The sequence below is a fragment of the Mus musculus genome, chromosome 4 (genome assembly GCF_000001635.26).
Source record: "Mus musculus strain C57BL/6J chromosome 4, GRCm38.p6 C57BL/6J".
Taxonomy (NCBI): domain Eukaryota; kingdom Metazoa; phylum Chordata; class Mammalia; order Rodentia; family Muridae; genus Mus; species Mus musculus.
The window spans coordinates 97,982,134-98,005,766 of record NC_000070.6 but is presented as its reverse complement, the minus strand read 5'-3'; the positions used below and the strand labels follow the sequence as shown (position 1 = coordinate 98,005,766).

The 23,633-nt window shown below is 41.9% G+C and overlaps 1 protein-coding gene across 9 annotated transcripts in view; it reads right to left on the bottom strand.

The window, feature by feature from the left end:
* Nucleotides 1-23,633, bottom strand: part of Nfia (nuclear factor I/A) — a 540,811-nt gene that overhangs the window by 113,110 nt on the left and 404,068 nt on the right. For all 9 annotated transcript variants that reach the window (XM_006502841.4, XM_006502844.4, NM_001122952.1 and 6 more), the window contains one exon: nucleotides 5,301-5,375. In XM_006502841.4, coding sequence (XP_006502904.1) covers nucleotides 5,301-5,375 — 75 coding nt within the window. The remainder of the gene's footprint in view (nucleotides 1-5,300; nucleotides 5,376-23,633) is intronic.

Genomic DNA, 23,633 nt, shown 5'->3' with positions numbered 1-23,633 from the left:
ATAATTCAACTTCAACATTTATTTTAAAATTGTATTGAATTGAACTGGGAGGAAATCTGTTAGTTAAGCCAGATAGACTGATTTTTTTTCCCTTTTCTATGAGTGTGGCAACATTTATTATTTCCTCTCTGTGTGGGGGCTTGATTAAAACTAGAAAATGAAACATATCCCATGGTGTAATACATTTAGAATGAAGTGACTTAGACTCGAAAAAAACCTTAAGGGACCGATTAGAATTTTCTATTATATGGCTTACTTAACAGATTTTCTTTAGAAGCTGCATTTTGGACATAGAGAAGATTTTTTTTAAAAAGGCCATCCAACCTATTGTCTACTACACACCAGACCTTCCTTCCAGAGGGGTTGATTCTGGCTTCTATGCATAAGATGTGTGATGTTCATTTTAAAATTACTAGTAGAGCCTGCTATTGACCATCTAATTATGCCGAGTTCCATTTATAAACATAGCTAACCACTAAGTTTATGGAGACTTTTTGTGCTGCTTTAATAGGATATTGATCGAGAGCATAGTTTGAGTGGCCTGCCATTGAATTGTGTAATGCCAAACAAAGGCAAGGTCACAGTGACGGTCCGGGCTGGGCTGCAGTGGACGTTTTATTATCGTCTTTTTGTTTCTTCCTTTAATGCTGAAGTCTAAATGGTTTCTTGCTTAAGAGTATAAATTGTATAAAAAATTAATTTCTGTACCATGATCATTGTTACTGTGTGTGTTAACAGAGGAGAGAGCCAGCAGGCTGCCTGCTCAGACTAGGAAGTTTTTAAGTCATCCTCCTCCAATAAAGGTAGAAAGAACCGCCACTATTTAAGTGGTAACCCTCAAAAGATGCCCCCTCCCCGGGACTTCTCATCTGAGGCCTGCTTCTTCATTAGTCTTTCCAGATAAGGACAATTTGTATTTTCAAGTTTGAGCTTAGCCCTACCAATGTCTCATTTTCTTACTGTGCCTCTCTTAGCTGAGTTAATTTTGCCCCAGAACTTCTTTCTACACGTCAGGTTAGACTAGATTCATTGGTTCTTACAAAACTGCTGGTCAGAAATCCTAAGTGCCTGCGTATGGGCGCTGGAAGCCATACCAAGGACTTGAAAAAGAAGTTCAGAACAAACTGCATTCGGAACTCCCATGATGATTCCTGTGTGAGAATCTCAGCAGTGCACGTTCCCAAGGCAGAAAACAGCCGCTAGGGTGCCACCTCATGCCAGGCTGAGGCACAGGCCCGTTCCATTCACTGCCACTCTCCATTGACAAACAACTTGGGAACCCCGAAGTCCATCGGGTAGCCAGGCTTTGTGGCAGAGCCAGGGCAATTCATCTGCTGGACTTTAATAGATTCTGCAGCCATGTAGCAGGAACTCAGCACAGGCTGAGCAGCTGAGAGTGGTTTTCACACCCAAAGACTCTAAGGCCAGCCACAGTGTACTGAGAATCCTGGCTTTGCAGAATTCCAGGGCTGTGAAGTCATCCCGAGCCACGAAGTTTACTTAACCCTTGCAGCCAGTTTGGGTGTAACAAACCACGCTGGCAATCGGAACAGGCCGGAGCAGAGGCACAATGGCCTGTGTGTGTATCTGTGGTCTTTTTACTCTTTCCCACGGAAGCCTTTAAGGTTTCAGAATCTCTCCAGCAACTTCAAGGAAAACACTCAGCACTTTAGAAGGAAATGAGCAGGAGTGGAGTTTGGGACAGAACTTTTTGAGTTCACACCAGGAGGGACATTTGGCAGCCTCAGAGCACGTACTTTGAGGAAACGTTGGCACAAAATAAACAAGAGTGGGTTTGACAGAGAGCCCTTGAAGCAGGGACGTTCAGCAGCCAGCAGAATGGGCTCTCCTTGGCAGCTCAGGGGAGGGGCCTATCTGGAAATGCCTGTAGTAGAGGGCTTTGTGTAGTGAAGCACCTCTCAACAGATGGCTCCTGTCTCCTCCTTCATGGGATTATGCTAAAACAACCTCAGGGATTCGGAACCCCAGGCGCTCCTGGGAGCCTCTCCCCTGTACTGAATTCTTCTTTTTCTCTGGCCCAGGGTGCAGTGGTCTGTGTTTTCTCCCTCTCGTGGAACAAGGTAATAAATAACTAGAAGTGCTTTCAGATGGTCCTGCCACGTGTGGAGATGGGCCACAGAACAAATCCATACTCTCAGCGCCAGCGTCTCCGTTGCTACAGTTCACAAACATTAGATGATAAAGGCAGAAATTAAAGGGTGCTGGCGGGAGGCAAGGGTGAGGGAGTTTGTGACTTCCTGCAGCTCTCCTGGGCCAGAGTCCCTAGTCCAGCAGTTCCTAGCATCTGCTCCAGGCATTTATTGTCAAGCAGCCTGGCTGTCTAGTCTAACTCTCACCTAGGAACTCGTGAGACTGAGCTGCTCTGTCATTGCCACCACTGTGGAGATGATACTCTCCCAGGCAAAGACATGAGAGTAGTTATTTAACTTGACTCTTCGTTTGCAAATACTGAAACAGCTCCCCCTACCCCATCACAGTGAGAACCTCACTGGACTCCTGGGGGAAGTAAATATTTTTACTATCACATGTAGAAGGCTAGCACTATGTATCTGGAAAGAGAAACAGTTTAAGACAAGGGTATCGTTTCTGAGTAATATGGAGTCTCCACACTGTATGGGGTCACAACTAGTTGTGATTGTGGTAAGGTCATAGACTCAACTTCTTTATGCAGTTCGGATGGTGTGTTGTGCTGGGTATTTTTGTCATCCTAACACAAACTATGAAGCTGGAAGTTATGGGGCTGAAGGGTTGCCTCCATCAGATTGGCCCGTGGGCATATCAGTAGGGCATTTTATTGATTAATGATTGATGTGGGTGGGCCATGCTCACCATGAGAGGTATCAATCACTCCTGGGTAAGTATTCCTGGATGGTCTAAGAAAGCAGGCTGAGCAAGGCAGTAAGCAGCACTCCTCTGTGCCCTCTGCTTCAGTTCCTGCTTTGGCTTTTTTTGATGATACAATGTGACCTGTAAGCTAATAAGCCCTTTCTTCTCAAGTTGTTTTTGGTCAGTGTTTCATCACGGGAACAGAAACCTAACTAGAGCCTATGCCTTTGAGAAAGGCTTTCTGGTCGAAGGACAGAGCTTGGGAATCCCTGTTGCAATAGGCAAGGCAAGCTATAAAAATAAACCTTGACAAACTTAGATTAAAGGTCTACAAGGAAGAGAGGGTCTCTGGCGTGTAGCTGACCGGTTTGGCCTGAAGCCATGGTTTAGCTGATGCAGCCCGGTCCTGCTCTTACCGAACAGTTGTAGTCAGCACAAGGCCATGTGTGAGTGAGTCCTGGAGTGATGGCACAGCAGTGTGCAGAGTCGGAAAGCATTGAGAAGCTGAAGGATGCTCACAATGCCAGGCCTTTGCTAACCAGCCCCCTACACAGGCACAGGAAACAATCCAAGACACTCTGCAATCTTAGCCCCAAGGGCAGGCATCCCTTCTGGCAGTCTTGAAGGAACATGTAGAACTCACTTGGCAATCATGCTGCCTTAGACTGAGTGGAGGTCTAATCAATCTTAGATATAAGACCTGAAAGGAAAATGAGGGAAGGGAGGAAGGGCAAGAGGCTGGGGATGGTTCTGAGCTGTCTGGCCTCTTACAACCCCCAGACCTTGGAACTCTGCTGGTAATGAAGACTAATGCAAGCATTTGAGTGGCTAAGGCAGAAGGAAACGGACTAGAGCTCTAATCTTAGAGTAAAAAGGGTTTCTTTTTTAATCAAGGCTATGCTTGGATCTCAATAAAGCCTCAATAAATATACTTCGCTCTAATGCCTCTATGACTGATACACTTTGATAAGACATACTCTTTATATGCTATTATTAGTAAGCTAATAAGAAAAATATAGAATATTGATTACCTTTAGTACATATGCGTTATTATCTGTCTATGGCCAGGGACTGGCTAATCCACCATGCACTAGCCAGGGAGGCGCATGTCTTCCTGTTCAATAAAATCATCTAGTTCCCCCTCACCTAGTACTTTGGGACACCTTTCATAATAAAGCCAAATTTTCCCCACTGCAGGCTATCACCCGTTACTCCTATTGCTTCCCTATGAGGATTCTGCCACTTCTACCCAGAAGTAGCATCAGTCAATAGCACCTCACCATCAATAGCAGCCTCCCTGACTGTCAGAATTCTAACATGCACAGTTGCCTCCCCACCACTTAACCTGCCTGGTCTTAAACAGAAGACTTTCTCAACCTCCCCTTAGTTAGCTTCAGAGTATAGATTGCACAACTCAGAGTACAGCTAAGACACACCAAGGATCAACATCAACTAATGATGCTCCTCCCTCCAAGGCCCAACACAGTGCTTAGCAAATGGGAAATGTTCATGAACACCTGGATTTTTCTCTAGTCCCACATCGTATCCCATTTTTTGGATGCTAAAGATTCTTTCAGCCTGTGATGACCAAAACAAGATATGAAGAATACAGGCTTGGAAGACCAGGCTGGCTTGACTTCTGTGGCATCTCACAGCCCATTGGTTTCCTCGGGCATCCTTGCAAGCCTATAACACATATAATAGGGGCTACGAATTCCATTTCATTCTGTAAAGAACTTGATGCTGCTTGAAAGTCATGTTTAACAATATAAATTTCCCTACCTTTAGTCAGATAAAAGTAAAATTTTAATATTTGATGTTTAATTTCACTTTTAAACTGAGTCTAAGAGCAGGCGGTCTCTGTAGGAATGCTTTTAAAACAGAGACATTCTGGAAGGAGGGCAACCGTTTGTGTGAAGTGTGGGGGCTGTCGGGGAGAAGAGAGAGAGAGAGACATAGACAGCCAGACTCCCATGCTTTTTGCCCTGTTTGGGTTATGCCATAACAAACATACAATCAATGGGCCTTTGATCAACAGAACTGGGCGGTGGCATGAACTCTTCCATCACCACTGTAGTTGTTATCGACAAGCTGGTAATGACCATGCTGTAATGTGCCACTCATACTGAGAGCATTAGCATTGCTTAAAGGTCAGAAACAATGTCTCTTAAATGCAGAATTCCTCAGAAACCAGAGGGAAGACTCAAGATCTTCTAAAGCCAAGTTCACACATTGTAACCAGGACTGTGTGAGACATTCAGCATTAGTCCTTACCATGATGCCTCACATTAAAATTCTTAATTATTCCTAGCCTAGAAATACTGGCTTTTAAACAAACTAGTTGGTATAATTTTTCTAAGGAGAACAGAAAGGGTGCTGTGAAAGTGTTAAAGCCCTATGAGAAGTAACACTGAAGGCAAATTTGGACCGAATCAGAGCAAAACTATACTTACTTTGTGACACTCTTACTAGCTCAGTCACACTGAAAACACCTGATGTGACAAAGCTGTCCTGGAAGCCCAAATGTCCTGTGGAAACAAAAACAGAAGAAAGCCAACTGTCATAAAACGAAAACTTGAAACAAAACAAGTATAAATACTCACCAAGTTATGATGGAGCATGTGAGGCCTAAGCTATGATGGAGCATGTGAGGCCTAAGAGCTATGATGGAGCATGTGAGGTCTAAGCACACACCCAGTTCCCTCTGTGCTCCTGGTTTTTTTTGGGGGGTTTGGGGGGTGGGTAAAATTATTTGGTAACAGACATAGCTTTTGGGTTGGGTCTGGAGGCTGTGGAGAAGTTTTGATGTAACAACTGGGTGTTTTTTTTTTTTTTTTGAGATGCTAAAAAAATTCAATAGGAAGTCTGAAATGAGAGACAATGAAAAAAGAAATAAAGAAAGAAGAGGGAAGAGGAGGGGAGGGGAGGGGAGAGGAGAGAAGAAGGTGTAGACTCAGAATCCTTGGGAATCTATCAGGATACCCAAGCTCCATATGGCTTTGAAACATTCATCACGGAAATGTCTAGTCAGGTTTAGTTGTCTGTTGATTTAAATCTAATGATTCAATCACTTCCTACAGAGGAAACTTTGGAAAAGCCAAACAGGAAATAAAAATTCAGTTTTTGAAATATGGAAACAAATTATTTTGTATACAAACACAAAATTGTTCTTGTTTAGAGAAAAGTCGTTTTTGTGTTGGTCGATTTTTTTTTAATGAAATATATAAATAGTTCAAAGTTGTTTCACCTTTGAATTTTATGTATGCTTCATTCTAGCTGAATATGATGGCTTTTCTCTAAACCATCTGATTCCGTGTGTATGCAGAAGCATTGTGCGACTTCGTGTGCTCAGAAACTAGCTTACAAATGGCAAGGGATGCACAGTCTAAGGCGCTTTCCATTCTTGCACCTATAGCTTTGATTCTGTGTATCCCACAAGGCATACTCTACTGGAGAGATTTGCCTGTGGAGTCAGTTTATCTTTACCTGCTTTAAGTGTGATGCACAGGAGCAAGTGTTAACTGCAGCGATTAAAAACAAATCACTGTTCTTTGCAATAAGACACATATCTTAAGAAATTCGGCACGAGAAAAGGTAAACTTGAATGTACAGCAAGCCATAAATAAGATGTACATGCTTCATAGAACCTATTCATTCATTGCTGAGGGGCAGGGACTGATGTGTGTCAGAACATCCACAGCAGAAAGCTTATTAGATGCCACGTACAGAAATGTACAGAAGCAGCTATGTTTTAGAGGACCATTAGCGGTCTGTGAGTTCTTTTAATTACAAAACAGTTTTGAATAAAGAAGTTTTTTTTTCTGAGTTTAAAATTTTCAGTTAACTCTGATATAGCATACAATATCTATGGTACTAAAAGTAGGTCTAAATATTAGGATATATAGCAACCGTAACCTGCTGTTTAAAATGAAACCGCAAAGGTTCACCTTAAAAGTTCTTAAGGACTTTACTCATCAAAGCAACCCACAGTTGGGTGTATATCTAGGGACTCTTGTTTGGTAAGTGCTGGAGGCACTGTCTCTTGGATAAAAGAACCGAAAAGCAAAAACTCTAGCAAATAAATAAAAAAATTCCCTTAAAGAGGTCTTGTCAAAACAGATCATAACATTTCTATTTTACTGGGCACCATTAAGATCGCATGTATCCCACAGACCATAACAAAGGAAATCCGGCCTCAGTGCACACGAGTGTGGGCTCAGTGCATGCAACAGCCAGAAAATCACAGCACAATGGAATGTGTAGTTTTCCAGCATCTCTCTTTGTCCCACCAATTACAGGCTGACACTTGCTCTAATACCAAACTCCAAAAGTCCATATTTTAGGAAAAGACTAATAAGCATCTCTGAAGGGAGTAAATATAAACATAGACCTTAATTCTGCCACCCCAAAGTGGATCTATCTTGATAACCAGTTTTGGGGCAGTGCGACCTCTGTTGTCACTTTCTGGGCAAACGAATTTGTGGGAATTAGATTTCATGTTTAATTTGTTCACCGCTGGGATCTCTATGCCTCAAAGTAGCTAGTGAATATCTGTGAATAGATAAGTGAACCTTTCAATCGAGGATGCTCAAATTGCTTCCTTCTGCTGAGGTCCCTTCTGGGTTCCAAGTGTTTAAATTAAGCATCTACTGGACATTCTATCCAGACATCTCTCAGGTAGCCTCAGATCCAATACAGCCAAAGTATTCATCTTTCTATGTTTTGGTGGCATCCTTACTCTGGCTTTATACAATTATCTAACCCCTTGTGTCCACACATTGATTCAGCTTCCAGTCTACACTGTTGCACTCTGCATGTTTCCCCATTCCTGTGATCAAGGTGAGGGCAAACCCAGTTCTCACCACTATGACAGAGAGTCTTCAAACCATCTCTTGTCTACTATCCATTTATTCATGTTGGTATCCTCAAGAATCCATTCTCTAATCTGAAGCAAGAACCCTCTCAATGTTGGGCAGATCTGACCATTCATTCTCTTAAGACATATTTACTGAGTGGCTAGCATGTGCCAGGTGCTGTAGTAGATCTGTGGTCCCTAATTTCAGAGAGTCTGCAGTTCAGCAATAGAGACAGCTAAAACCATTTAACATAGATTAATAGAAAAAAAAAAAGCATAGACAGTCTAAGTGACAGGAAGTGAACTCACAGCAAGAGCATCAGGGAGGATGGTGAGGGAAAATCTTTCCTAAGAGATGCTCTCTGAAACATATTGGGAAGACAACTGGGACAGAAAGCAGATGAGCTCGTTGGCAGACTAGCAAAGGCTTGGAGGTAGGAGGGTGGCAGGTGCAGAAGACGCCGAGATAACATCTGATGTATTCAGCGGCCTATCAGGAACCTTGTAGGAGTCCCACATGTGCAGCAGCAACTCCTCTGGTGGGCTTGTCATTCCTCATCTGTCCCTGAGGACCAAGCTCTCCTGACACCTCTACCAAAGTCCGCCCTAACTGACCTCACTTCTGGAAGGACTCCTTTCTCTGTTTGTAACACTGACCCGATGTACTGTGCATGGCTCTAACACAGTAGCTGGCACACAAGATGGTGAGCCCTCTTTGCTCATGTTGAGCATGCCTCCTTTTGAGCTGGCAGAGTCTGTTCTGTGTCACTGTTGCTCTGGCTCGAGGGAAGATACTTGGCAAGCATGAAGTACTCCAGAGAGACCCTGAGTGAGCAGAACGCAAAGCGGCCTCGTTTTTTTTGAATAAAAACAGTTACAGAACGTGTTTGTTTCTCAAATGTTTTGTAATAGGGTTGAAATAAACCAAGCCCTAGAAACTAAATCATCCAAAGAAAGTCAAGCCGTCCACATTTATCCCTTCCAAATTGAACAGAATCAGCACAGAAAAAAAAAATCAATGTGGCTTCTGCTGGAGGGGATATCGTCGGTCTCTCTGCTAAGAAATGCCTGTGTATGTGCTATGGTTTCCACTCTAGTCCACTGTCTGGGACAGCAACAAAAAGGAGAGTCAGAGAGTGGAATTATGCAATGGACACTGACACCTACCCCTAAGAAATCCAGTCTCAGACTTAAACAAGGATCGTGATGGCTGAGAACATCACTACGAAGATAATTCCACCTTCTATCAGCAGCCTCTGTCTCCGGGTGAAGCAGAAGGTGAGTGTGTGAATGAATGCCTCAAAGTTAGACCATGAAAACAAAGAGCACTGAATATTTCATGAGCTCTCATGGTAGCAGCTCCTCCCAGCATAACTGAATTATCAGACGGGTTTTATTTATAATCTGTCCCCGACAGACATATGATTGGGCAAATGCAGCGATCAGACAGGATGCCCCTAGAATGATGGAGGAAAGTGAGATGGTGGGCATAGTTATGACGCAACCCAAGAAGCTGAACCTCATGTCCTCACACACACTGAGTCAAGGAAATGACGATGGCTGCTTGGCTTTATTGGAAGATGAAGAAGGGGTAGAAACAAAACACAGAGTTAAGTGTTAGTGGTTCAAAATTCAGATGTTATTAACATTGGAGAGCTCTGTAAACTCTGGAACTGAGTAAGTTCAGTCAAACTGAGAAAGGCTTTGAGGTTTCTATTTTGAACAGGGCCTCTTAGAAACAACTGGAAAACACAGACTTCTGTAAAGTACAGATGCATGCAGCAGTATGCTGTTAAGTGATCTGACTCAAAGTCCTGAGCTGAGTTCAGAACTGTATAGGAGACTTGAATAGAGCAGGTCTCTTTCCTTTTTATATTTTATGACTAAAGAGTTCCTGTACCCTTGTTCAGTGACTTCACAAGTACAGCATCGGTTTCATAGACCCGGGAGTCAGCCATTCTCGGTGTAAGGGGAGGGGCCTTTCTGGAGAGGCTGAATGTAAAGAGAAATTCTTTGATGGCTTCTTAGAAGCAGTGGTTCTTTTACCTCAAAGATGTTAGCAATGATTTCAGAAAATACCTTTCTCTGGAAACCAAATCTTATCTTACAAGAGGACTGAACATCTACCTACCTTTGAATGTTAAGGCAGGGCAAGAAAAGCTAGATATGCTGGGATGTGGCAACCTTGCTGAACTGCCCAGTGGATGGGGAAGAGAGCCAGAGACATGTCATTTTTGAGGGCTGGCCATCAGAGGAAGCTGACTGTCTCCACACAGGGAAGTCTGTATCGGAGGATACAGTCGAGACTGCATATGAGACTAGGTGTTTCTCAAGTTCAGATACCAAGGCCCTCCCTGTCCTGAATCATTAGGTCTCGTCTGGTTATGGATGTAAGTTGACTGCGCACTTCATTGACATCATCTCTGAACTCTATCAATAATCCAGAATGTCATTGTTGTAGCTTACGAACTTGGATCGTCAGAAGGCCCAGCACAACTCCCTTCTATCTATGCCCTATTTGTTCAATGACTTAGATAGCCTTACTTAGTGGGCTTCTATTGCCGCATGTAAATTACTATATTATTACTGACATAGTAATAGCTGTTTCTGTACTCAATTTGGGTATCTCAGAAAACAGGTCTTTATGGAGTTAAATGGAGGTGTTTACTTCTATGGCTTCAAGTAAGGCCAGATTTTAACCTTAGCATAATTTATATTATGACATATTTCATATGGCAAGTTGTTTGATAACTAAATTATTTGCCATTTATTGGAGAAATTTGTGATATTTCTGATTTCTGGAATAATTCCTTGTATTAAAAATATGAAGAATTCACTTATCTATCTGTAAGGACACAGAAAAGATATTACACATTATTTTCCATTGAAAGTAACCTAGTTGAAACAAACCAAAGCATATTCTAGTTGCTATAGTAACTTTGCATGTACCCAAGCCATAACTACTGACTTTTCTCTTCTGAATTCAAAATATCAGAAATTAGGGCTCATAGACTAGTCCCAGTCTGTAAACATCTGCTTCACTAGCAATGTTCTGACTTTTGTCATATTTTAGATGGGACGATTGTACTTGGACATGAGCTTTTAGATTTACCACATCCCCCTAGACTTTTCTACTATACATATCTGCTCAGACATATAGAGGCTGTAAGGTCTTGTAGGTATAAGTATTTGTGATGCCTGCTAAGTGTCAACTTCCTATTTGATTACTAGCATAGTAGAGGAAGGACAGTGTATGACAGTCAGGTTCCATCTAAATAAAAGCCACCATTACTTTGTGATTTGAGAATATATATTAGAGTCCTTAGCCACATGGTTAAAGCCTCTCAGAGAATCTTCTTTAGGCATTAGTTTCCAATATGTCCCAAACATACACTCTCTTTGTTGTGGGCAAAAGTGCCTTGCCTGCTACTCCTGTTGTGTTCTAGTCTCCATATTGGGGTTCCTATCAGTGTTCCCCAAAATGTGTTATGAAGAACAGCCCTCTGAAATGTTCTATCAGAAGTAAAAACAATGACCAAATATCTATAAACCAAAAGGTTGCCCAGAAAACTGAAGGTGGAAAACACTATTAAATTCCCAAGGACCATTTGCAACCTCAAGTCTCTGGTTCTGCAATAAACGCCCTTCTTAAGCTTTAGCTTTCTCTCTCCCGGTGATCTGGCAGGGTGGGCTTTCTTCGGGGCAGATGTTTGTCTCTAAGTCCACCACTCCTCTTCATCTCTCCCTCACACAGGCCATGTGCTAAGGGGGTCCTGGAACCTGACTGAACGTTGTCACTGCAGGACTGAAGGACACTGCACACTTTGCAATCACTTTACCGTGTCTACATTAGGAAGATGGGTTCAGCAAGACACAGCTATTACAAAGCAAGGGCCCTATCTGAAGAATATTTCTGTAGTTCCTCTGTGGGTAGTACTCAATTTTATCAAAAGTGTATAATCTGTCTAGTATTTGCCATGTTTGGTACTTTGTTGGAGACTAATTTTAAGATACATAATATTGCAACTGTGTGCTTGGAAATATTATGATTTTGGTGGAAGTAAAAGCTGAAAATTTGAGATATTCAAAGATTTTTCCTAAGATCATTGAGACGGTGGGAGAGTTGGAGAAGAATGTGTATTGTTAATTTTCTCTACATAGTATTTTCTTTTTAAATCGATCACAGGTAACACATTACTAACTTCTGTATTAACTATTAGTGGCATTTAGTAAACTAAAGTTAATTGGCTGAGGATTTCAGATAGACTTTATTGTCTGAATTCAAGGACTATATTTATTAGCAAAAAATCTAAAATTCAGAGTAACTTTTTAACTTATTGGTATGTTTGTGAATATTTGACGCATGACATCATGGATGACCCTAGAAACAGAAGAAAACACCAAGGCCAAGTGGAGTGACCAATACTATGTTTTGACAAGGATATTTAGATTAATAAAAGCCAAGTGCTTTTAAAACAGTCCATTAAGTATGTGTTTCTTCTCCTTAAATTTCAAAACACCTCAATGTTGCCCTTTTGTAAAGACAGAATAAATCTCTGTCTTCCATCCTGCCACCCATTCCAGGCTGAAAACACTTCCATCCATTGTTTGTTTGTTTTTATGATAGTAAATTAACTTCCCTGTCTTCCCTAAACATTTAGACCACAACATAAATGAGTGTTTTTCAAGTGAAAACTTGTTTAAGAGCAGAGAAATATTAACTTTTGGGATTATGTTTTCAAATATGCCATTGAAATGTAAACAAATGGAGAACAATTCACGTCAACTAAGTCAAGCCACTATCATTAGCATAGAGCAAGTGGCAGTTTATACATTTGATTTCTTAAAAATTAATTTTGATGGGTTTCAGTTTATTTTGAAATTAACCTTGTTTTGAAGTAAAAGGGGGGGTTTGGACCAAACTTACTGCTTTCATGTTCTAAATCAAAACTGTCTACACACATGGACAGTAACAATTGGTAATTGACAAATGGCTGGAACTATTTGAAGTAACTCCAGCCTCTACTATGAACCCATGCATATATTAGGGAAAAATAAGGAAATTTATTCCCTGAATACATCCGAAACTGATTATCTTAAATGAAACAGACATGGAACTGGATCACCCCAGGGCTACCCTGGTTCATGAGTGTAAAACAGCAGAAATCCTTCATGGCCCATCGCCCTGCCTTTCCTTTCTGGGTCTAATTCATGTGGCTCTGAAACCATTAACAGAGCTCAGCTTGCTAAACCAGCATAAGACACAGGCAATGACAGGTAGAGATGGTGACCAGCAGCTACGTGCCAATTTTAAGACATTCAAAACTGATTTTGGTTCACTAAGCATGGATAGAAAATCATTGATGAACTGAAGCAATACATTGTTAAAAAATGCTTTCAATTACGTTTCCAAGGCTACAGAGAGAAATAATCTAAAGAGATATTTTAAACATAGGGATATGTAGTTTTCCAAATACCATAGCATCAGGTAATACTTAAGATCACAAAGAGCTTCTTCTGCCTGTGCATTTTGCTTTGTACAATTCTCGCAAGAATCACACTATCACTAATGCCATAATTTGTGGTGTTTATTCAATCATAGAGTCTATATTATACATTCCTGCAGGAACCATTACAGGTTACAAATCATGCAGGCCATGATACTTTGAATTTGCTGGCCTAGCACAAACACAAAGTATTTTAGAGGCACTAGATAGCTCCTTGTGAAATATAACAGAATGAATTAGACTATTCAGGCCACACCGGGTAAGTACAATGAAGGAACACTTTTTAAGACTTTAAAGTCATGTAATACAATTCTAGGCTGGATTCTTCTTGTTAAAGAGAAGTAGCATGGGAGTGATTGGAAGAGAAAAGGGCCAATATTTGACAACAGAAATCAGCATAACCTTTTAACTGCAGCAGCCATGGGTGACTGCCCTTCGACCTTGGAAGATTATGTGGGATTTCAATGACAACAGCTGGAAGTGAGTAAGTGTGAAGAGAGTACAGATCTGAGGCCCGATACAAAAGGCCAGCACGATCTGGGCCCAGATCACAGCACTGATTAGAAATTGTTTCCTGGTCCTGGCTTAATAGAGTGTGTGATCAAGAAAGTTGGAAAGGTTTTTATTTTGTTTTGTTTTGTTTCCAGTTTTCATTTTTCTTTTTTCTTTTTTTCTTTGAAGCAAGGAATCATGGATGGATTTCTTTATCCCCCATTTTCTTTCCCAGCTGTTTAAGATTCTCATACGAAACAGGACAACAAAGACATGGTAAAACTTATTTTGTTTTTGCATATTGATTTTCAAAGACAACAAAACTTTAATAATGCTCTGCTTGAGTGTTTGAAGAATGTCTACCATGGGCATTTCATGGTGAACTACCAGAGAGAGTTGTGAGCGAGCGCACTTGCACACACAGTGGCACGGATTGTGGATGGAATGGGGAAGAAACTGGAAAGCGTCACTCTCTCAGCCTCCTCTATCACTTTAACAGTGCAGCACATACCGCACATCCCCGCTCGGTGCGTGCGCACGAATGAACACTGTCTACCGGTGTCATTTTTTATCTTGCCATGTACATTCCTGTGACTGAGTTAAGTATTTCATGATGTCACCCTTTCCTTTACCTTACTTCATGAATCTGTTAGCAAGGTTAAGTCTGTGTGTGTGTTCACTACATCATCGGGATATGAAAAGATGAATTCCAAAGAGGTTAACATAATCTGGCTGATACTGGGATGGTGGCTCAGATATATGGTCATTTAAGTTCATGAAACCCTCATGCTGTGTACTGAAGTACACACACACACACACACACACACACACACACACACACGCACACACACACACGCTGAAGCACACACATGGTGACGCAGGTACATTCTCACTCCTCAGAGCTCTGACACCACCAAAATGATGCCACACGATGGCTGAAAGCACACGGTGCTATGACTTACTTCTGCTGTTCTGGTTTTTACAATGTGCTCCATCTGAACCTTCCACTGCTCTGGATTTTGCCGATTCCTCTTGTTGCAATGTCAAATTAGCGATGACATAGCTTCAGCAGAGGTGGCCTTGCAACTATGCAAATAGTCACCTGTGTCTGGCAAAACCTACATGGCTGAGTGGTGTGGAACAAACAGGGGCTGATGGCTTGGACTTCCAACTCAGACTTGGGGCATCTGCCCACACCCTTCTATAGCAACTGTACATGTTCTTCCAAAGGAGCCATGGGACAGAGTGTTTTTCAGAACAGACCGAATCCATTTACTGTTTCAAATTTCTATAAACAGAGTATTAAGGAATTCAATCCCCAGAGCAACACTATGGGTGTTGGCCTTCGTTTTATGGGAGTGTCTGCCAAACTCACATATTTGTAGAACTATTGGTTTATGTTGTTCTTTGCAGCTCTCAGAGAAGGAAGGACCACTGCGTGGGATCTTAGTTCACTTTAGGACTGGGTCTGGCTGGTGACAGGTACACATGATAAATGTTCCAGAAGGCTGACCTAATTTCCGTTGAAGAGAGTGTTTTGCTAAGAACATTCCCTCAAAGTGTCGGCTTGCAGCAGAGTCCCAAACCTGCCAGTGTCTGCTACCATTGCTTGGGAAACTTTACTTAAAGTGAAGTTAATTTTGCTGTGTTTAGCAAATTTCTCCAGTATTAACTTTTAATGTATACAGGTTTTAAGCCTAATTTCAGGTGTGCAATAATAAAAAATGCTACTTGTGATAGTTTTTAGTTATTCGTATTTTTTCTTGTATAGAAGTAACTATAGGCACAAATGTTCTCTTATTTTGTCATTCAAAAACTATGTTTGCCAGGTATTACTTATACATAGTAAAGTAGGAGACAAACCATGGATGTGAGACTCCTAGATTACACTGTTAAATTCTAATTTCTTTATCTATAAAATGGCACTAACTGTTATATCTACCACAGAAGGTTTTGTTGTTAAAAATAATGATCTAGTAAATTTTGAATGTTTAGCAAAGAACCTTGAGTATAGAGTGTCACAGAGTAGCTCACATCATGAATCTTATATAAATTGTAATAGAAAAAAAAACTAGTTACTTCTGTCCTTTTGACATGGACATTAAATATTCACATATGTGCATAAATGAAAACATTGGTAGTTTATTTATTTTATTTATTTGAGTAAATTTTGGGGTGAAATAAGATTACTTTCCAAAGCAAATAACACAAAATTTGCTGAAAACAAACCTCCTGATATATTTTACTGGCTTGTTTAAAAATAAAGGGATTCGGCCTGGCAGTGGTGGCACACACCTTTAATCCCAGCACTCGGAAGGCAGAGGCAGGCGGATTTCTGAGTTTGAGGCCAGCCTGGTCTACAAAGTGAGTTCCAGGACAGCCAGGGCTACACAGAGAAACCCTGCCTCAAAAACAAATAAATAAATAAATTTTAAAAAGAGATTCTAAGTTACGTTAAATAGGTATAAATATAATCCCTAATATAATCTTACTTATTCATAAGTACATTACATATTTGTAACATTCAGTACAATTTATTTTTTAAGTGGACATAGAGTGCATTTTTCTGACAGAAGACTAACTTTTTTCATGAGGAAAGAAAAACAACCTTCCCTTCCCTGGTTTCACTTTATTTTTTTAAGGATCTGATTTCCTGAAAACTCCTGTTGATATCTAAATGTGTCCATGCTGTTTGCAATAGAAAATAGGTATTTATAAACTGATCTCTAAAATATATTTCAAATAAAATCCATTTACATTTCTTAAAATGGGAAATGCTTCTGATGGTTTAAAATGGGTAGGATATAAGCGATTATTATCATTAAGTGAGGGAAAAACGCGTTTTTGTTAGGGTTCCACACTTCAGCTCCGCTCCATGCCTCAGCATAAACAGAGCTGTCGGAAAGCCTCACTACCAATGGGGGTCTTGATTCCTCACAGCTCAAAATCAATGCTAAAAGAGTTTGGCTTTGAGGCAGGAGGATGATCGACATGCTTCACTTCACTGACTTTGATCACTGAAGCACTCTGGGATGCAGGCAGTCTCTTGGATTTTAGGGAGCAGAACCTTTGTTCTCACAGAATAGTCTGAGTCTCTCTCAGACTCAGCTGGAAGACAGCATGCTCACATTCTCAGAATTACTGCACCGCTTCTCATCAGGGCCATCAGCAGTTTGAAGGGCATGGCTTCCAGAGTGTAGACAGATCCCGTTCACTGCAGGATACAGCACCCTGCCCGCCCCCACCTCACACAGTGGTCTTCACCACTGACTGCTGGCATTTCCCTAGGAAACCCATGAAGGACTTCTCTTTTTGACACCCTTCCTCACCTCTAGTGGAGAAATGCCTCTTTCAGACCGCATCATGTATTTGAAACCGAATAATCTTATGGAACTATCTGAAACATTGAATCCAATGCTCCAATGTGACCTCTCAGAAGCCAGGCATTAAAACTCTACAGCTGCTACAGAAATCTAAAGTAATATGTAAAAATGGGAAAGATATGAGCATTCTGCTCTCTATTTATAGCACAAAGATGCAGTAGAAATAAGACTGAACCTAGGACCCAAATGACCCCACGTCCCTAGTGCTAACAGAGGAGACTGCCACCGTGGAAATGGAGCAGTCCAGGCTACCATAGCTACATGATGTCAATCAACCAACAAGTCCAATGATGGCCCAAGCTACTGTTGGTGCAGCACTAGGGTAACTCCTCCAGCTCTTTCTCAATGTTTGCTGTCTCTGGTTATTCTGAGATTTTAGAGAATACCTGTCATTTTCCTAACAGTAAGAAGTAAGGGCAGGCGCTCAGTGCCAAGTTGCATGAAGTCCTTCTGTCAGAGAGTTACAATGGGCTATCTCTATTGTAATTGAACATCATTGTTCAATTTCTGTCCCTAACCCAAGGAAACCCATAGATCACTGCAAGGTTGCAGAACAGTCTCAGATGAGGCAGGAACCCCTTGCATGTATGCATACATGCATGTGTGAATGCATGTGTTTAACTTCATTTACATCCTAAAATACCATCACAGAGAAAGCAAGTTCTAATCAGATGTAAACTGTCAATTCGTTCGAAATGTCGTTCGCTACCATAGGAGTTTCTGCCACTAATCTTAGTAGCAGTGCTAGGAAGGACGCAAACTGTGGCTAACTTGAAGGTAGAACCCTTTTGGCCACAGTTGACGAAGTCAACATTATCCTGCAACTCATTTGCACACAGGTTAGTAGGGTCCGGGACTAATTTCTGGGGTTCCAATTACCATCAAAAGTGTTAGAAGTCAAATGTGGTTTCTTTTTAAAGGTCCTTTAAATATTTTCCTAAATTATTTTTTGACATCCTAATTTTCTCTTTCCATAGACACTTACCGATGCTAACCTATGAGGCATACATAGGTGGTAAACTCAGAACAGAAACCAATAAACTATGTTCCCTCAGGTTAGTAGCAACACCTTTTCAGGCAGATGCAGTGAGGACCTTCTGATATTATTTCTACATGTGGGTCATTTCAGCGAGTTCAGAGGCATTGTTTGTTTGAGAAACAATCAGCTTCAAATCATAATCCCATGCACTGATTACTAGGGGGATATTTTTAATTGTATAGCTTATCATTTCCTTTACATAGGTTTGGATCCCACTCAGTTACCGTCTTTGAGACCTGAAATAAGTGAACTGCACTTTCATTAATCTACTTAGAACATTTGTTGCTTCCCCCTTTGCTCTGGGTCCTGAGGCAGGCATGAGGTTGTATATGCTGGGCCTTCAGGTACCTGCAATCCAGTGGGAGGGAGGCCATCTGGGAGTAAGTATGGGGAAAGGTGCAGGGCTCTTAGGGAAGGACAGGGAAGGCTCTCTGGAGGCTCAGGGACAGCCTATAGAGTGGACAAAGCCCTGCAGTATTAGCCACGCAATGGTGAGAAGAGGTGACTCAGCTCGTCATGTATGCACAAGTGAACAGAAAGAGGTGAGGGCTTACCTCTTCTGAGTACTCGGAGCCTGATACTTATCTCTGCTCTGTCCAGTGCCATTTTCTCCTTCCTATAATAGCCTTGATTTTCAGTTAAAGCAACAGAGTACAGACTTACAGTCTTCAGGCAAGTATCTCAAGGTCATATAAACAGTGACTACCAGGCAGGATCTTGACTCAAGCAAGCAGTTCACTCTCAGCTACGGCACCATTCCCAAACTGTGTGAAGGGACACCAACGACAGAGGCCCAAGCCTTGGAAAAGAATCAGGTGAAGCTACAGGCAGGATGGCAACACTCTCATCCCTGTGAATGTATACACGCCTGGTCTGGCCTACAGATAGTAGTTTGTTTGCTTTCCTATAACAGTGATTGTACTGCAACAGAAACTTTAGCCTCTTAGCCCAAGACAATTTTATTCTTCACCATACCCCATAGGAAAGCTATTCATTTCCTCTAAGATCAGGAAACCTATAGTTTCTCACAGTAGTCACTATTACTCAATGTCACTTCCCCTTCTCAGTACAGCTGCCATACTATATTCAACTTTATCTATCCTCACCACTGCTTAATTTACTGTTTTTCTTCTCAAATGCACAAGATCAAAGCTATGCCATCTTAGTAGTAAACACTGAGAGAGAACCATAGAAAGTGCGGAAGAATTTTTTAAAATCTGGGGTTTTTTTTTGTTGTGGTTGTTGATTTGTCTTTATTTGTAGTTTAGCATCAAAATGAGATTCTGAAGAAAATAAGCCTTCCTGTAAAAAAGAAAAAATTGCCAAGTGAACTTTCTTTCCAGGTCAAAGTACTGGGGAGGTGTTTAGCAATGAATTACAGAAGGCTGCTAAGAACTGTGGTCTGTAAAGATGACTTAGTCAGTAAAGTACACACTGAGCAAGCAGAGGAGGGAGTCTGGAACCCCAGAAGCTTGTAAGAAGTCAGAGTTGGGACAGAGGATCCATGGAACTTGAGGGCTAGCTGCTCTTGCCAAATCAGTCATCTCCAGGTTCAATGAGAGAGCTGGTCTCAGAAGATAAACTGGACAACGACAGAGGAAGACACCTAAAGTCAACCTCTGGCCTCTACATGCCTGGACACCCACTACTATGGGTATACACAAATGTTCACACATGCGGCAATGCTGCATGTGTCCATACACACACACACACACACACACACACACACACACACACCAGAGAGAGAGAGAGAGTGCAAAATTTAGAAACTCATTTGGGGTTTTGAAATTAAAATTAAATTGGGAAATAAAGAAACCCAATGAGGCCCTGGAGCCATACTGAATCACCATTTTGATCTGAGGGCCCTTGAGGGATGTGGACTTTAGCAATGGCTTCCTGTGTACTAAAGATGAGAGAAACACAAATTTCTCCCATGTCCAGAGCTTACCTCTTTGAACTCTCCTCACTACCCAAAGAGCACACCCTTTATGCTGTGTGTCCCCACATATCCAGTATATCATTACCAGATATAAGATCCGTGGAGAGGGCAGACTATCACATAGAATGGGGAACACACAGTTGCTCACATCTTGGTGGCAATCCACCTCTAAGCGGAACCCTGAACCTTTCTTCTCCACTAGACAAAAGACTCCCATAAGGGAGACATGGGCAGCCCAGGACAGGGTGCAGACATACCACTGGGCACATAGTCCCAGCTCATTTTCACTGATGTCTGAGGGCCTTGGAGCAAGTAATGTAATAAATATGGGCCTCAATATCTTATTCTACATACAGAGTGAGGATTGCCTGAATTAATGCAGTCTCCAGCACTGCCTAGCAAAGGCTCCACCTTCAAGGTTTGCTAGTGCTACTTCTGGGCACCTCTGACTTCAACGGTGACTCCAAAGGGCTCTCATGAGAGAAGAGATGCTTTATTTTATAATACTGTACTTCTGTCCGCTGTAGAAGCTCACAACATCAAGCATCAACAGTTTGGCGTACACAGTTTGCTAACTTGAAAAGAACGTCATACCTGTTTATGAAACAGTTAGCAAACCACTGATGTTACAATGTACACACTCACACTCACACCCACACACATGCACACATACATGTACACATATACATACACACACATACATGTACACACACACACACACACACACACACACACACACACACACACACACAGCTTCTTTCAAAGTATCTTGGTGTGCTTTTTCCATAGGTGACATTTGGTAAGATCTGAGTACAGTTGTTGATTGTCACAACTGTGTGGCATCCAGGGTAGGGTTCCTGACATTTAGTCACAAGCGGTTAGGGAAACTTCTAAATATCTGTCAAGGCACAGGACAGTGACACAGAACAAAAACCCCTCACAAAACACCACGGTGCTCAGAAACCCTGATTTTTCAACCCAACTCCAGCATGGTATATATTATTAATTCACCCAACTAAACTTACCAAGGGCCTATAATTTAGCAGTGTCCTGTGAGAGCCAGAGCTATAGAATGAAAACTGCACAGCTGCCTGCTGTAGTTTGCATAGGTGTGAGAGGAGGCTACTCCCCAGGGGGAGCGCCTGGTGCAGCAAGGGCTATGGAGCACAGAGAGGAAGCCACCAGAGAGGAGAGCCTCAAGCTATTTCTTCAAAGGTGTTTAGGAAATTCAGAGGTGCACAGCAAAGGAGGGAAGGGGAGGAAGAGAAGTGGGTAGGGGGAGGAGGAGGGTGAGCCAGAGAAGGAGGGAGAGAAGAAGGGGGAGGAAGGGGAAGAGGGGGAGGAGGAAAGAAGGAAAGAAGGGGCAGAAAACCAAAGTAAAGCAGATAGCATTTTAGCTGGTAATGACCAGAGATGGGACTTTGGGAAACACTAAGGAAGTTGAAGAGTCTGTCTCTCTCTCTGAACAGGAACATTATTGGCATGGGGTGTGTGGGGTGTGTGTGCATAGGAGTGTGCTGGGCAGAAGGCTTTGATGGCTCTCACCCACCTCCTTTCTCTCCCCTATGTTGAATGGAAGGAGCGTGTCTCCTCTCCAGGCACTCTGACCAGGGGAAAAGCCTCCAGTGCACCACTTCTTGGTTTGAGCTTGGTTAAAGTATTAATGAGTTTCTGACAAGCTGTACATTTGCTGTAACATTTGCAGGCTCAGCCCATTCTCATCCAGTGGTCTGTTCTCACCACAGCATCTTATGCTTTCAGCAATAGATTTGTTAAAGCCTGATACCACATCTACAGTAGCCAGACTGTGGCCACCAGCCCAACACACCAACGAGATTCCCCAAACACACACACACACACACACACACACACACACACACTACTGATTTGCCATTTCACCCGAGATCCCTCTTAACAGAGAAAGTCCGATAGGATTTGGTTTGCAAACAGTCTCTGTGATAGGAAAACCACCAGGGCATTCTTAAGTGTTTGAAGCCAATGTCTTTAAAAGCAGACTTCTACTATATGACAAAGAAAAGCAATGGTTGCTTCTACTTCATACCGTCATTTTATAAAATAGAAAATTAAGGGGAAAAAAATCCCATCTACCTAAATTTTACTTTTTAGTTTAATTTTACTCTTGAATTTTTCTCTTATTATTCGAAGTTATGGAAAGAGAGAGGGGGAATTCTGGGAAGATAAAAAGACTCAAAAAAGGAAAAGTCACTTTTAGATTTGTGGATTGGGGCAAGACAGCTCAACAGGTAAAGGTGCTTGCAGCCAAGCCCAGGGCCCTGAGTTCAATTCCTGGAACTCACACAGTGGAGATAACTGACTCCCACAACTTGAACTTGGAAATTACACCTGATCCCACCTCCACATACACTAACTAAAGTGGTAAATTTGAAGGGTGGATCACTGCAGAAGGAGATAAAGATCGGCAATCCATAGGCCCCATAGCAGTACATTAAACTAGCAATCTCCCCTCAGTCCACTGTGGCATGGCCTTCTGTTCAGATGGTTTCATGGTAAGCTGCATATCATTTAAAGATGTGCCGTCTTATGGGCCAGATAAACACAGCAAAGGCTTGGTCAGTAAAATCTGTCAGGAAACACAGCAAGATATGTGTGTGTGTGTGTGTGTGTGTGTGTGTGTGTGTGTGTGTGTGTGTGTGTGTGTGTGTTGGTTCATGAAAGAACAAGATAGAGAAACTCTATAGGGTATTTCCAGAACTAGTAAACATTTGGCCTCTATCCCTTTACAATCATGGGCATGGAAATGGTTTCAGAGCTTGTCCCTGCAGGGCAGGCTGCTAAACAGCGGGGTGGATTTCTTTAGTCTTATTTAGAAATGAAACAAGGTATCTACCTTAGTGCTGGTTCTCAGTCACTGCCTGACTGGGCCTGGGTCCATTTGGAAGGGAGTACAGAAGCATCCATGCAGGATGCCAGATTTAACACTGCAATGGCAAGGCAGAGCCAGCAGTGGGATGGCTGTCTGAAGACTCACTGTGTGCTTATATCAGATCTGTGAGCAAGAGCCAGAGTCAATTACTAACTTCTTTGCTTCCTGAAAAATTGGAGGCTGAAAAGTTTAACTGATCTGCTTGAGTTCCTATGATTAATAGGGGCAGGCCAGGCTGAACTGTTAACTGGTTCTAAGCCATCTTGACCCCCAAACCACCAGAAACTGCTTCTTAGGCCCTCTTGACTTCCTTATAAAGGTAAATTTCCATAGTCGTCGCTACTATGAAACCACACTATGTTATAGTTGGTCTTTATGTAAAAACAATGTCGTAGCTGTAAGAACTCATGCTGACCAAATGGTTCTCTTTCACGTGCAGCCTCTGGACTCTGGATTACACACCCACCCATCCTACTCATTTAAAAAGTAAATCTTTGTTATTTCCTGTCGTGTCACAAATAATGAGGTCTCTGTGTTTTCCATTTTCAGTGACATTGATGATGAGTTCCTGTGGGATTTCCCTCTCTTGTTTAATCTTTGGACTCAGCTACTAAAACAGCCAAGCATGCAAGAGTCTGGATCCATCACACTGTTAAAAGATCCTCA